Raw genomic sequence first — 16,066 nt, 5'->3', positions numbered from 1 at the left:
TTGCAGCCGTGCGGTTGGATTGAGTCTACCAGGTGGGCCGGGAACCATGAAATGTGGAAATATGCTTCCCTGTCAATTTGATTGAAATTAGTGAGCTTGTTGATCGCAATTCTATTCGCCCGTTTCGATACGCGCGCCGCCGAAAAGGACCTAACGGCTGTACGGGAGTCCGAGAAGACGAAGAGGGGAGAATGTGCGCTGTGTATGGCCAGGGCGATCGCCGCCTCCTCCGCCTCGTGAGCAGAATTGGTGCGCACAGAGGCCGCATTCACCAGATTGCCTTTCGCATCCACTACCGATAGGGCGAACGCGTCTTCACTGTCGTATCTAGCGGCGTATACGAATAGATCTTAGAGTGTCCATATAATTGCTATCGCAATAAAAGTTATTGGCGTTTACTTGGTCCATAATATCATTCGACCGACAAGACAATGCCAATGCAGATAACAACTTTTCTGTTGGCTTCCATGCAGCACAAAAAGAAATTTGCTCTCAGAGGTTTATGGAAATATTGGTCTCGATTCAAAATATTTTGTGCATGCATGATGGAGTAATTACCTCGAAATCACTGCTATGTTTTACTCCATCAACACAAATCAGTTTCAGATACATTGTGTAAGCCCCAAAGGGTGTGAAATTTGTTGCCGCTGAGGCACAAGGTAAGTCCTGAAGAGTGTCAAACTTTCTGCCTCTGACGCAAAGCCTTTTACTCTTCAGGGCTTATCTCCTGCCTAACTTTTGAGTGCATTTCCGTTCTTCAACGCTGCATGCCAAGTACTTTTTGATCAAGACTGTCAAGAGCAGATCATCGCGACATAGCGTTATTGAGAAAAGTAGCGCGCGCATAGCGTTAAATAAAGGAAGTGTACGCTTTATGAAAAATATTATTGAGGGGAACACGCCAAACCTCAGGGGATGCATATTTTTTATAGTGTAGAAACAATTCTTCTGGAGTAAGAGCGGCAACTTACCACACGGTAAATTTTCCATTTTTTAGAGTGCAAGTACCTCGGTTCGTTGTGTCTGATCCATGGCACGTACCACAGGCGCTCGCTCGCGCATATCTGCTTGCGCACACGCGGTCGCAATAGAAGAAGAAGCAAGCTTCAAGGATGGCCGCACGCCGCGACCAACGATCCGCAACTCCACTTTTCGTACCCGCCGAATCAGCCCCGCCGAAGCTCACGCAAGCGAAGAAGCGGTTGGGGAGGCAGCTGCCTTATGGGCACGGTGCCTACCAGGTGCTACACGTACTCGGCGCGGTCATCATACTCTACAACTACGCGCTGCACTACGAGAGCTTCAGGCTAACAGCTGGCGTAATGGATCACTGGTGCAGGCGGCCCGATTCCATGAAGAACCTCAGCGTGGACGAGTGGAAACAGCTGGCCATACCCGTGGACGAGCAAGGCGTGCACAGCCACTGTACGATGCGCGACCCGCCAGATGGTGGCAATGCGGCTCGCGTCGTGCCTTGCGCATCGTGGGAGTTCGACCTCGACCAGTACGGGAACAACATCGTCAGCCACTGGAACCTAGTGTGCGACAGGCGCTGGCTCATCGACGTCGCCAGGCTAGTGTACGCGGCCGCCAGCATGACCCCGCTGCCCGCAGTCGGAGCGCTCGCCGACAGCGTCGGTCGCAAGGCGGTACTCTTCTTAACCGTACCCGTAGTCCTCATATCAGGCGTCGCCAGTGCCGTGCCGAATGACTTCCAGTTCTTCGTGGCTGTGCGCGCCGTCGTGTCAGCATCCACGAGTGCCCTCGTGGTCCCTATTTACGCGCTGATTTATGAATTGGCACCGATAGAAAAATACCCTCATTACGTAATGTTGATCGCGCTATCCGCGTTGATGCTATCTCCGATCACGCTGTTTACCGCTCAACTCGTGAAGGCAGGATGGGCGACGCTGCAGCTGATACTGATGGTTCCAACGTGCCTTCTCCTGCTACTTTATTACACCATCGATGAGTCACCCAGCTGGCTTTTGGAGACGGGCAACGTCAAGGAAGCCGAGCGCATCGCTTTGCGTGCGGCAAGTATGAACAAAGTCTCCCCAGAGAACTGCCGAAATCTCATGGCAGATCAGGTAGCGGAGATAAAGGCCCGTAGTCAGGATGTTGGACATAGCAGCGGTATCTGCAGCCCACGGTTCAGGCTTTACACCATTACCCTCTGTTATATGTGGTGTGCGGTAAGCTATGCCTTCGACACTTTCGTCATAAACGACGGTGTTCCCGTCGGGGAAATCGCGACCGCCGTGAGCTTCATCGTGTCCTTCATTTTGTGCGTGGTCTCGGCACCGTTCGTTGCCTCTTTCGGCTTCAGGAACACCGTGACCACCTCCGGACTCGTTTTTGCCGTAACACTGACCGTCCTGGCCACTGACCTACGGGAGCAGACTGTGATGCGTGATCCACTCGTAATTATGATGCGCGCAACTGGAACCATCTGCTTCACATTCTATCTCATCATATCCGTCGTCCCGTACCCGGTCACGACCCGCTGCTTGAGTGTCTCTGTGGGTCTCGCCTCCAGCCGACTGGGTGATACCTTGGCCCAGATGACTCCAGCGCTGCTCGGCGGCCGCCGTACAACGTTGCAGCTTGCCATTGCTGCCGCTTTCATGTCACTTTTCGTGGTGGGCACAGAACTTGTGCCCTGTCACATCGACACTAAGCTGCAATACCAAGTGGGGCCCAGCAAGAGCTCCGGCCACGTGACCAGCGAGGACAGGAAGCGCGCCATGCAAGAGACACTGGTGCGCCTGCCAAAGGAGCCCGTCAAGCGCCGGAGCACCCCCACCACGAAGGACAGAGCAACATCGAGCGACTTCGCAATCCAATCAATTCCCGACAAAATATACTAGTATTTTGGCGCGCACACGGGATATCACTTGTGCACCATGGCATTGCTTCTGTGACGTCTCGGAGTTCAGTATTTTGCCATAATTTGTCGTACGTTTGCATTACTAGGCGTTCAAATGTTTCTTGTATATTAGCTTGGTAGAACTTTGTATTGTTACGTTGCTGTAACCGTTTGAACTTGTGGAGATGGCCGGGTCGCTCGAACTGTCTGTTTATTCGATGGCTCTGAGAAAACGCATGTGCTCCTAAGCGATGAAGAATGTCGGAGAGTAGCAGCCGCACCGTTCCAGTTTTCTGCGCGTACTGCGGCCCACCGCGCGTTCGCCACGACGTGATTGCAGTGATACTGCCACTATGTTTTTTTTTTATTCTTAAACCTACATGTCCACGTGAACGATGCGCCAGGGTTTTCGCACCGTGCTGTCACTCGGTCGCCAATCCGACAACAGAGTGTGTCGGCAAACTAAACAAGACGAAGAACGGCAGATTGGACGAGTTGGCGGTTTTCCGTGTTACTTAAGAAGAGCTACCGACACAGGACATAGAAAAGAGAGTGGACCCACATGGCGCTGACTTACAACCAAGGTATATGTAAACTGGTAGCGTAGCTCCCATAGAAGCCCACATGTCAAGAAAATGGCGGCTCGTTGCAACCGTTGCCATCTACGTATCGGGGGACAACTTACAGCAAGCAAAGAACAAAAAAATTAAAAGTGACGTCACAACCGGAAATGGCAGTGACGTTAAGATCTTATGCCGCGTTGCACGAATGTTTGAATTTCTTCAGCGTCCGGCATTGCGACCGCTGCGCCAGCAGCTATTTTTCTTTTGATGCTCAGGCGAGCCTTGCGACTCGCCTCATTAGAAGCGCCAGCGTGTCATTAATTAATATATAGGTGTAGCGTATGTCCTAATGTGATCATAATTATGGTGTTATTGACGGCAATTGCTCCAGTAGGTTCTTTAGGAAGGTCAGCGAATAAGCATGAAAAAAATGACTAGTGCCCAAGAGGTTTCAAATAAGAAGAACGTAAGCTTTATTTTCAAATCAGATTCGAGTCCGGCGTCATTTTAGTGGGTCTGGGCACCCGCCGCGGACGCGGTTCCGAGTCTCGTAGCGGATTCGTCGGCTCGCTGGACGGCCCAGAGTTGTGCTGTCAGGTTCAAGCTGAGCAGTGCGGTCTTCCGGCGCGAGCGGAGGCTGGCGGTGGAAGAGACGGAGGGGTCGGCACTGCCCGAATTGTTTGTTAAATCCGGACACTCCCTTGACATGTGATTAAGTGTGCAACCTCGCCACAGGATGTGCATCTGTTTGTAGGGTACATGTCTGGATACATGGCGTGCATGAGTCTTGGGTTTATGTAAGAATCAGTTTGTAATTGCCTGCAGTGTACTGCTTGCACCCTGTCTAACCTAGCGTGAGGGTATGGGTATACGCATCTCTGTAACTGGTAGTGTGTCGTGATGTCGTGGAACCTGGTCATACGATCCTCCCACGCCCAGACGTTTGCAGTACCCCGCGGGGGCTCTTTCTCCGATGATGCTCGGTGAGTGAGGCCTCGAGCAATGCGGTGAGCCGCTTCGTTGGGGGTGCTCATTCCAGTGTGTGCCGGGATACACAGCAAGTGCCTTCGGTTATCGAAGTCGGCCTCTCCCTGGTGTATGGGATGTCGCTGGAGAATGTGATACGCCTCTTGCGAGATGCGTCCATTTGCAAAATTTCGAATTGCCATTTGCGAATCGCAGATCACGTGTGTAGATTTTGTTTGTGTGAGGGTCAGTGCTATGGCCGCTTCCTCTGCCGCTTCGGCATGTGCCGTGTTCACGGTGACGCTCGTGAGGTGGTTACCTCGGTGGCTAGTAACTGCCGCCACGAAACTCTTCCTGTCTCGATAACGGGCTGCGTCGGTGAAGATACCTCTGCCGCTTCGGCATGTGCCGTGTTCACGGTGACGCCCGTGAGGTGATTACCTCGGTGGCTAGTAACTGCCGCCACGAAACTCTTCCTGTCTCGATAACGGGCTGCGTCGGTGAAGGCTACCTCCTTGTCGTTGGAGTAACTTTGGTTCATGTGTTGTGCCCTGGCTTTAAGTCTCCGGAGCCGTGTGGTGTTGGGGGTGAATGTTGCGAGGCAATGGGGGCACGTATAGTTGCTCGCGCATGGCTCTTGGCATTTCCACTTCGATGCCGTGCTGCGTGTGGTATGTGACGCCGAGCTTTTCGAGCACGTGTCTTCCCGGTCGAGTTTTGGATAGGCGCTCGAGTTGGACACTTGTTGCACCTCCACGAGTTCCTCGAGCGCATTGTGTAAGCCTAGTTCTAAGAGCTTGGTGGTGCTGACTCCGGGCGCCAGTCCAATGCACATTTGTACGCCTTGCGTATGAGAGCGTTGAGCTTGACAAGGTTTCAAAAGCAACTTCACTTTTATTCGTCTAGAATGATGCAACCAATATGCTAGACCAAACAAAACATATGCTGAATGGATAAAAAGTGCTATGGCCAGCACACAGTGGTAATGTATAGCAACATATGCGAAAGCTTTTCACAGAATCATTCGCAATTCCGGGCGACACCATGTATTCATATCCAACAGTTATCAGACAAGAAAAGATTGCCCCACATTATCATTTAGAAAACATTCGACTTACTAATTTTGCTTCCCGTGGGATACTCAGAGCCAGTGTTACGGAGAGTGAACGAACATAGCGCGACGTTTCTTCGCGGAGCATTCCGCATTTATCGTCACGACGAGAGAGAGCGCGTCGGATGCCGCAGCCGTGAACTTGCACGATAACAAAAAACCTGCACTCACACCATTCGCCTATGAATGCCGTGTGCTAGCCGTGTTGCCGTGTTGGTTCAAAGTGTGGCTTGCGCTAGCAAGCCACACTTTGAACCAACACGCAAGGAAAAAAAAGATCGGATGAAACCGCCGCGTTCAAGTGAGCAACGCCATTCCGCATGACTTAATAGCTGGTTTGCACAGTCTTGCCAAATCTTGCGCCAGAATCATTGGTTGGTAGGGGTCACCAAGAACGAACTAATAAATTGTGAAATAGAAACAAAATTAACATTTGTTGTTGTATTACAGCAAAAATATTTGAAACGTAATATTTACTTCTATGACAGTATTCTGATAAAAAAATTTCGAACTTTTTTTTTCACATAGGTTTCCTAGTTTCAGTGTTTCTCCCCCCTCACCTATAGTCGTGCTTCAATCGTGCACCACTAACTGATATCTTTGGCGATAGGTTTTGGCACGCTTTTCGTTCCAAGCTTCGCGACCTATTTAGATGGACCTTGTTACAACTGCGTTTATTGGAAAAACATGTCTGCTTTTTGAAGCCTTACAACAAGCTTGCACGCATGCTCATTGTCAATAAAAGCACTTCTCAATACCAAAACATAGCCTCGTGGTCGCATGTGAGATTAACACCGTTGTTCAGTGACAAGTGTTGTTCTTCATTGACAAGTGCTTTTATTGAAAATGAGCATGCGCGCAAGCTTGATGTAAGGCTTCAAAAAGCAGACATGTTTTTTTTTTTTTGCAGTTCTAAGTCAGCGCCGTGAGTGTCCATTCTGTTTTCTGTGTCCTGTGTCGGTTGCGCTGTTTTTAAGTAACATGGTAAACAAGAGGCTTCGAATGAATGCGAATTCGTGACACTTGTGTGGACTCGCGTGCAGCGTTGCCGATTGGAAGAGTATGCATACCCTTACTCAAAAATGTTTGTCGGTCACGCAGTGTTCTTCATCCGAGTTTTTTCTCGAATGCTACAAATGTAAACGTGTTTACCCAACAGTTATCTTTAAGTAGGCTTTCCTCACCGTGGCTGCTGGCTGAGTGAGTGCTGCGGCTGCTGTCTTGCGGAATAAAAAGATTAAATTATGGGGCATCAAGTGCAAAATCACGATATGATTATGAGGCCCACCGTATTGGTGCACTCTAGATTATTTTTGACTACCTCGGGTTTTATAACGTTCAGCCAATGCACGATACACGAGCGTTTTGCCATTTTGCCTTCATCGAAATGTGGTCGCCGCGGCCAGAAGTCTCGTCGAATATATTTTTGGATATTTATACAAAACTTACATGAAGGTACCCACGAAGTGGCTCATATAAACCTTGAATGCTGACCACGTATCCCCAGTTCTGTTCTGCGTAACAAAAAAGAAAGCTTGCTACACAAAACCTGAAGATGCAATGTCGGCTCAGAGGCATATCAAAAACACACCGATCTGGTGATAGTATGGTTTATTATATTTAACGAATTCTGTGATTTACTCTCTCTCTCAGGTTTAGTCAATCGGTACGTGCCAGTGGGGGTTTGCCCATACTTAACCAATGCTTCAGAACGGGTATGTCTTGCTCTTACACAAAAGGTACAGAATCCCTAAACATTCCTGGTACATGTCGCACCTTTCTGTGCATACATCTGTCATCACCAAATTGCACCCATCGCTGTTACCTGTAAAGCCATTATATGCCACTTTACTTAAGGTTCTCTCCGCATTGATTTTAACATGAGGGTTGGATGCCCATTTCATTTTTTACTTTTACTGCACTAACCATGCTAATAGAAGGAAACCTGGAAGCGCCATTTCCACTGCACCAAGCATGTTTCAAGTACAAACCGGGCCACCGTTACCGCGACTGTGCGACTCCACTACCTTCGGATGTGTTTGGATACAGTGGCCCTGTTGTCATGATGTGGCAGCGAAGAAGTCATGATGGAATAGTATTTAAGTGAGCTAGGTGGTTCATAGCTAAGACCTGTTTTGAACAGCTGAACTGAAAATACAAAGCACTTCTAAAGACTACAGATAGGACATCGCTATCTGAGCAGCTACGTCCCCCTCTGTCTTTCTTGGTCTTTTTTTTCAGTTCAGCTGTTCAAAACTCATCTTAGCTATGCTATAGCTGCGAGCGCTTGCACTTAGGTCACCTTGGCGCATGTTTTCGCATGTGGTTAGGGGGCTTCGTAGGTTACGGTGCTGTTATGTTATGTCGAATGAAGCAACGTCCACTTACCACGCTCATGTTTTCATGAATAGGAAGAAACGAGCCCGAAAAAGTCTGCGAATGCAAGGACAAAGACAGAACGAGTGTGTATTTTAATTCTCCTTGTTCGAGAAAGAGCGCTCCTTCTGTGCTCTGGTGTATCATCTAAATATCGGGTGGACTTAGACGTTTCTATTCTTCAGTTTGGTTTTGGTATTTTCGTCATTGTGAGTGTTTCAGCCTGCGCTGATATTTAAAACTACACAGGTAGGGGTTTTTTTCAAAATTCTTGCACAGCATCTATTTGCTCTGACAACCTACCTTAGGATTTTTTTAGGGAACACTGGACAGCCGTCGCAATGGGTGTTTGCTGAGCTGTTTTAAGGATTTGGTTGTTTGAAGGCAATTCTCTTGAATTGTTATTACATTGTTATTTTCTAGTCATTTGATTTACTCCTTTCATTTGATTTACCAAATTTTTCGGCTGTTTTTTTTTTTGTCAAAACTAAATGCCTTTTTTCTAACATCATCAGAATCTTATAGCCTATCCCGCATAGTGGGTATGCGCCATCTGTAAATCTGTAAACAGAAAAGAAACACTACTGCCACTCCCGTCTTTTAACACTGCTTACACATGTGACTCTAGAATGTGCGAGTGGAGAATGTTATCAAAAGCCTTTTCGAAGTCCGAACCTAGAATGGCCCGGACATCCCCGGAGCAACCCTCCAAGCCTTCATGCTTAATCAGCTTCATAGCAGCCTGTGTGGACAAGCCCGCCCCGAAATCCTATAATGGTGTGGAGATAGATATCGTTATCCTCCAGGAATCGGGTGAGGACCGTATGCTCAGCAACCTTGCCCACCCAGGACGTGAGCGAGATGGGCCTCAGATTGTCAACACTGGGCGCTTTGCCCGGTTTGGGAATGAGAAGCCTGAGGGCAGTCCTCCAGGGAATTGGGACCATTCCGCGGTGCCACATCTGAATTATCTCATCTGTTACTCGACCTATCGTCAAGATTGCGAAGCGTCTTGTTAGAAATGCCATCCGGTCCCGGGGTGGACCTGCCATTAAGTCAGCGCAAAACTATGCGAATCACCTCTACCCCAAACTCTGCACCCAGATAGGGGTTGTCCAGGCCTAAATAATCTAGATAGTCCTGGGACTGTCCGGGCGCTACTTCTGGAAGATACTTGTCGGCCAGCTGACGGACCAACTCTTTCTCGGAAGCCCTCCGCACGGCTTCATGTTTAGTTCATGTATGTATATGGCTAGGCGAAATCGCCTGTGTACAAAAAAAATATCATAATCAGTATTAGCTCGAGCGTAGTTCTCTTCTTCCGCAGCTGAGCTTGGTGCCCCTGGGGTTGCGCTCGTGCTCGTGCTCGGCACGCGCTCGTGCCACTGCCCCCGTGTTCGTCATCGTCGTCGTCGTCTTCTTCCACAGCTGGGTGTGTTGCCACTCATCATTCCAGCGTTGAATTTCACTTCTCATCTGTCGTCGTAATGGGGAGGCCGCATTAAAGGGGGTATGAGCCATTGCTTAAAGGGGTATGAGTCATTCGTTGTCTTACTAGAGCGTACTAGATTGGGGGATTGGGTCCAACGCAGGATCCCCACTGAGTATTTTTTTATTGAAACGTTGGTGGCGCCACCGTCGCTTTCTCCCGGATCGGAGACCCTACCGCAGCTGCATGGAGCTTTGACAGGCGGATACTCGGTGGCGGCAACACTGATATTATCCCCCACCGATCTATCGTAAATAAAACGGAAAAAGAGCGGCGGAAAGAATGCAAACGATGCAACAACGACGGTGCATCGAGCAGACGACAGCTACTCAGCCCGTGAGCTCGCCTCAGCCAATGAGCGCTGCCGAAACAGCCGGAGCCAACGTTTATTGGCCGGCGATTTAAAATAAGGCGACGGCAGCGCCGCCACAATTTCAACGTTTTTTGCTTCACCCTCGGCGCTTGTCAATGCGCCCGCTGGACCCACTCCACTATTCTAGTACGCTCTAGTCTTACCGTAACAGACAGATTAAATTTTGAAGCAATTTAATTTTGAAGAATCGCAAGCGGCGATGACGGCCGAATGCTGCTAACCACGCCGCCGAGCAAACTTGTGCCAACCGTGTGTGTAACCTCATAATTGAGAAATACTTTGATGAACCCTCGGGATTAAACCAGTGATAAACACCGGGGCCGCACGTTTAAGCTTCGCTGGGTAATCATCTTCATGGAGTGGGCAACACTGCGGTCACATTACAACACCTTACAACAAGCCGTGCTTATAAACTAGTTGCTTTCCTATTTCCCCTTCAAGAGGAAACCGTCTTTCTTTTTTTCCATGTGTCCTGGTGCGTGCGTTTTACGGTTTATCTAGTGATAGTTGCAAGCTGGACCAACGGCCAAATTGGGACCTTCAAAAGAAACGGTGATTCTGCTGTGCCCTTCAAAGAATGTTACGGCCACGGAACACAACTGACATGGCCGCCTTCAGAAGCGCAAGGTTTCATTCAAATCGCACACAAAAATGCTGCCAATATTAAGCCCAACTTAGTCGCCCCTCTTGTACCGCGTATGTCGAGCCGAAATTTTTTTTTCTTTATCATGATTTTATTCCATGCACATGACTAACTTATAGTCAGACTACAGAGCTACCCAAACTGCAGACAAAGCTTCCGCCTTCGCTGGCGAAGCATTTCTTTTGTAACGGTACTAGACGTCAGCTAAAGTAGCAGTTTTACCGAAAGATTGCAGCATGGTCACTTCAATCGAGAAAGCTTTAATATAGTCCGGCGACATTCGCCGACAGTGAACTGTCAGTAAGCGCCATCGTTGTGGTGATATTGCCGGTCCTGAACAGTGTCGCCGTTCCATTTTTTTGCAACATCTTCAACGAACGAGCTGCGCTTGCTTTCTGTCGCCACACCGAACTGTGCGTCCACCTGCCGAACAGTCATCGACGTAGCTCCAGTTTCAAAGGCGCTGTAGTTACCGCCGGTATCCGGCGTCAACTCCGCAAGGCCGCTTCCATTCGCGTGCCTGTCCGTAACAAACGCGACTTGTGGAGCGTATGTGGATGATGCTGCGGTTGAGGCTGTGCTTGAGCCGGCCGCTTCACTTCCGGTACTGCTCGGGCCAGTAGATTTCACGGCGAACGAGGTGCTTATCCAATTCTCAAGCTTACTAGCGGTGACAGTGTTTTCCGCAGAATATTCTACTGTAAATGCTTTTATCGACTGTGTATTCTGCGCTGTCGCTGTCTGGTGGCTCATCGAGTCTGAACCGATAGTGCTGCTTCCTGGATACAAAATAGTACTGGGGACGAAGATCCTACCCGTCGACCAGGTGGCTACGCCGCTGCTCGTTGAATCTGAGTCAATAATAATCCTACCACGATAGGGACCGGTACTGTTGACCAAGTGCCTATCCACCGACCCAGTGGTTGACCCGCCGGTCGTTGACTTTGGATCGGTAGTGTTGCTATCCGGAGAGGAATATGTGCTCGAAGTCGTACCCATCGACCCAGTGACTGGCCCGCCAATTGTTGACTCTGAACTGTCATTGGTGCTACTCGGATCTGAACCGGTGCTGTAGGCGAAGATCCTGCCTGTCGGCAGAGTCGCTACGCCACCGCTAGTCGACTCCGAAGCGGTAGCTGTGCTGCCGGATGAGAAGTGGCGGTGGCGACGAAGGTCCTGCCCGACAACTCTACACGTTTAGTAGTGACACTTGTACGGCCATTTTCACTGAATGCACTGCCTCTGTTCCTCGTTCCGGACGCCACGCTGCTTGCCTTGGCCCACAAAATGGTGTCGCGCAGCCATGATTTCTCATCATTGGTCTCGCTCGGCTCGTCCAAACCAAACATTGTCGCCGTCATTGACGTCGCCCTCGTTGGCACGAATCTACCTCGCTTGACAGTGGCGTTGTACGAGCGGTGACCAAATCTCACACCGGGGCCGGAGTCGTCCGGCTGAAGCGGCCTAGAAGGCAGCTGCAGGCGCAGAGGCGGATCGGAAGCCAGATCGGCACCTTCTTCTCCCGAAACAGTACCGAAAGAACTTTTCACCAGCAGCGCAGTGGCAAAAGCACCGATGAAGACGATGCAGGCAACGGCTGGCGCTCGTATGTACGTGGATGCTTTCTGGAGACCTTCCTATGGTGATCCGACGCGTACCAAGGACTCTTTAGAATCTTCGTTTGCCGGCTCGATACTGCTGCCGTCGGTGCTCTCCGCACTCTTGCTTCGTCGCAGCCTGCACAGTTAAAGCAAGTTTCGTGTCTATGACTCTCCACAATACGCTACTTCGTTAGATCACTCTGTCGATTCATAACAGTTAGGGCGTCGACCAAGGAGGGCCTCCTCCTTGGGCGTAGCTTCTAACACACGTTATTATAATTCTAAGTTAAAGGCCATTAGAAGGAAGGTCAAGGATAAAGACAAGCTGCGTTTTAATTATTGGTGACCTCCTATTAGGAGAGATGAAGGAAAAACTTGTTATTGGGCTAGATATATGTACAGTAAAAACTTGCTTGTTGCATTTACTTGATGCTTTACTTAAACGAGTATTGAACCACCTCTCGAACTTTGTGAAAAAACACAGCCCGCTGACAGCATACGCTACTGTGAACATCTCAGCCAAATTTTGTTGTCGTGAGCGCCGCGTGAAGCTCACATTCGGAGCGCGAAGTCACCCTTTTTCTCCAGCACTCTCCTTTCAAAAAGTTTTCCCCTGCCCCGTTTCGAAGCGGCCGGTGTCTTGCATATGTCGTCATATGCAAGATTCCCATAGATGACTGCCATTGGCCGAGAGCTGAGATCAGTTAAGAAGAGGGTTTGGATCAGTGTTCTTCCTGCTCTTACTGTGCATATTGCCGCAGTTTACTAAATAGGCTGAAGTAAGGGAAAATCTGCGTTGCGAATTTCGATAAAGATTACCTACTTCCGGAAGAAGCCGAAAGTCATCTGCTCACGCTCGGCTGCGCCCACCCACGTAGAAACTAAATTTTGGCCACACCACTTATCGGTGTCGCAGACGTCGTGTCTCGCTAATTTCGATTAGTTTTTAACGCTTTAAGGTCAGACCACACGTACGCGGCTTGGCAGCGCGCGCTCACTCCTGGCCGCTCCTGACTAGACGCCTTGGCAGACAACGCTTCGTAATGAGCTAATGATTGCTCTTCAAAATTCCCAATTTGAATGTGGCTGCTATCCGTCGGTCAAGATGATGCAGGACGAAGCCTGTCCGCAACACGTAACAAAGCCAGGCTGGAGCCCATGAGTGCATGCGAGCGCGTACTCCTTGTCGTGCGCGTGTAACTGCGTGTGCTGCGTAGCGTAGGTAAAGCAGGTAAAGAAGTGTCATTTGTCGCTTTTTAAACAGGGCTGGCGTTTGAAGCGCTGCATGTACCACAGACCCGCTTGCTGTTAACTCGCTGAGTTCTCTGCGGCTCGGTGACTATACCAGTGAGGTCCAACCGCGTCGCCGCAAGTTGCGAGAAAATACAGCCGTGCGTAGATATCTAGTAGTACGCTGCGGCACAACAAAGGAATGAGACACCGCGAACTCAACCGCAAGTTGGGGAATAGCATCTGAGTCTGGCGCGTCGTAGGCGCCAAAACCTGAAGTAGTGGCGTCTATGTGAACATCAAAAAAGCAAATTTGAACTACGCGTCAGGGTGACGTTCAGTAGGCGGAGCCTTGTGAGCACTGCCAACACCACCTAGGTAGCAAAAGGCCTGTTCACTCCGATCCATGACGTCGATGCTACCTGGCCCGAAATTTCCATTGCCAAGCCTGGCGTGACGAAAGCCGTGACGTCGAAATCACCGCTGCTTACTCGGGAGCAACCCCATTACATTCTATGGCAGTCGGACCAGGTAGCATGACGTCATGGATCGGATTGAACAGGCCTTGTGCTATCTAGGTGGTGCTGGCACCGCCCTCCTCCGCCGTAGCATTCGCAGTGCAAGGCATTGAATAAGGACCGGGAGCATCGCGAAGGGGATCACAGGCGATGTTTGATTGTCCAAATACTCCGGCTGAACGCATCGAAGTACTTTTTACTGCAACGTACTTTTGAAATAGTTTATTTTAACATCCAATGAATTTCTCTACTTCGATAAAAAGCGTTTCAGGGCCCCTTAAACAAGCTTAGGAGTCAAAGCTCGCTACTTTACCTTCAACGGCGCGAGTGCAATTGGAATAACATTCGCGTTTGCACGTAAGCTGTGAATAGTAATTAAATTATGGCCCCGAAACAATATATAAACTAATGTTCACATATTCGGAAAGCCATATACTAAGACCTAAATGATTAGTAGACTGTATTCTCATTGGTGGCTTTGAATGTGTGATCCCAAATAGCAGTAGCGCACCCAGGATCTCTTCCAGGGGAGGGTTGACAGTTTGCCTTAGTTTGCCAATACCATCTGAACAGCACTAATTTCAATTTCAAAATGCGCTTTTTGCGCAAGTTTGCGCGTCTGCAGACGATTGCGCGTCTTACATGTTAATTGCAGTACTGAAAGGCGCAAGGAAAGAAAAGCGGTTAAACAAAAGGGGGGGGGGGGGGTTAACTCGGCCTTAGGGGGGGTTACAACCTCCTAACTCCGTCGTCGGTGCGCCACTGCCAAATAGCTAACGCTGTAGGCCTTTGTGTAACTGGCTGCAATGGTATATGCGATAAAGGTTGCATTAGCGAAGCACTATGAAGCTCATATCACTATGCAAAGGTGTATACGTGCGCTTTTTGGGCGTTACATAAAACACACCGAATTCCTGCGTGTAGTTCAGAAAACGGATGGTGATCGCTGCAGTCACGCACAGGCCCGTCAAGAGTGTAGGCCTCTTGCCTTTATCGACTCTTGGTGGTTACCCTGCCAACCCGTCGTAAACCACGTACTCTGCCAAAGGATACGCGTAACGCATGATGATTAAGTGTTCACCTAAGTGATTAAATTTTAATGAAACGTAAGGGATGCACAAACATAGAGGACCCGTGAGAATGGTAGCTCTTTAGTAGGACCATACCATGTGGTCCACGTAACTTGCGGCAAAATTTAAAATTATGCAAGTGTCACGTAGCTAGACAGAACCAAGATGATGTTGCTTACTGTCACTCGGAGCAAGTATTTTTTGTATATCCCCTAATTACATAATTAGTTACATTAATTAAGCAAGTACAGTAAATATTATACACAGAGCAAGAGTGCCAATCAGAGAATTGTAAACCATCCTAAAAAATTCTCGATCCATCCTCCTGTTGCTGAAGGCGTGCTACCATAAAAGGTTTTTTTCCAAGCATTAAGAACGCCCGCGAAAGGCGAAAATGTCACCTTTGCGAATTTGTTAAACTGAATTCATTATAACTTGCCCTACTACTAAACGATAATTTTCGTGCAGTAATTCCACACGAAAATGGACCGCGGGAGTCGTGTTTACTTCGGGACTTCCCTTGCCGACATTTTTCGTGCAGTTTTTGCCGCCTAATTTTGACCAAAAAAAAAATCACAGCATATCCACGGGGTGAATGATGATGAGTGGGCGAAGCTCCGGAGGGAATCATCGGATCTCCCGCTTAAGGGGACGCTAGCACAAACGCGTTAGAAACGTGCAGTACTCTCTAGTAAGGGGGAGCGGCCACAGCGTCTTACGCAGCCATTTACACATGCCAGAACGTGCACCGCGTTTGCCGACGCCATCACATGACTGCTGAGAGAGTATACCCCCCGTATTCATAAACGCTCCTCGACTTGAACTTGACTTGCCACCGCCTTGGGCAGCGCGTTCGAAACGCGTTGAAGGTAAGGCGGAAAGGCCACATCGTCTTACACCAGCTTCTTACACGGGCCGTAACGCGCTAGCACAAACGCGTTAGAAACGCGCTAGAAACGCGGCCTTTCGTTAATGTTGGGTATTTATTGCCATCGTGGTGCGTGTGTCCATGTCCGCTTCGTGGCGTAGTGGGCTAACGCCGCGCGCTCGGAAGCGAGGGCTCCCTGGTTCGATTCCGCGCTACGGACACAACTTCGGAATTTTTTTTCTCATTTTTCTCAGACTGATTACACACTACTACTACTACGACGACGACGGGGACGAACGGGTGCCGCTATAAGGAGCTTCGCCCCTAATAAACCTAAACCTAATGCGAGAGTGTGACAAAGCAGCCGCAGCTGGACATACGAGCCGCAT

At 49.3% G+C, this 16,066-nt stretch overlaps 1 protein-coding gene across 1 annotated transcript; it reads left to right on the top strand.

The window, feature by feature from the left end:
* Positions 1-1,112: 1,112 nt before the first annotated feature.
* Positions 1,113-2,870, top strand: LOC119440330 (solute carrier family 22 member 6). Its single transcript, XM_037705250.1, has one exon. The coding sequence runs from the start codon at positions 1,113-1,115 to the stop codon at positions 2,868-2,870; it is 1,758 nt and encodes a 585-aa protein (XP_037561178.1).
* Positions 2,871-16,066: the final 13,196 nt, after the last annotated feature.

Source organism: Dermacentor silvarum, chromosome 2 (genome assembly GCF_013339745.2).
Source record: "Dermacentor silvarum isolate Dsil-2018 chromosome 2, BIME_Dsil_1.4, whole genome shotgun sequence".
Classification (NCBI taxonomy): Eukaryota; Metazoa; Arthropoda; class Arachnida; order Ixodida; family Ixodidae; genus Dermacentor; species Dermacentor silvarum.
This window is presented reverse-complemented; position numbering and strand designations above follow the sequence as displayed.

Excerpts from the sequence above, each read along its gene's own strand:
- LOC119440330 (XM_037705250.1), top strand. The coding sequence starts at position 1,113 with ATGGCCGCACGCCGCGACCAACGATCCGCAACTCCACTTTTCGTACCC.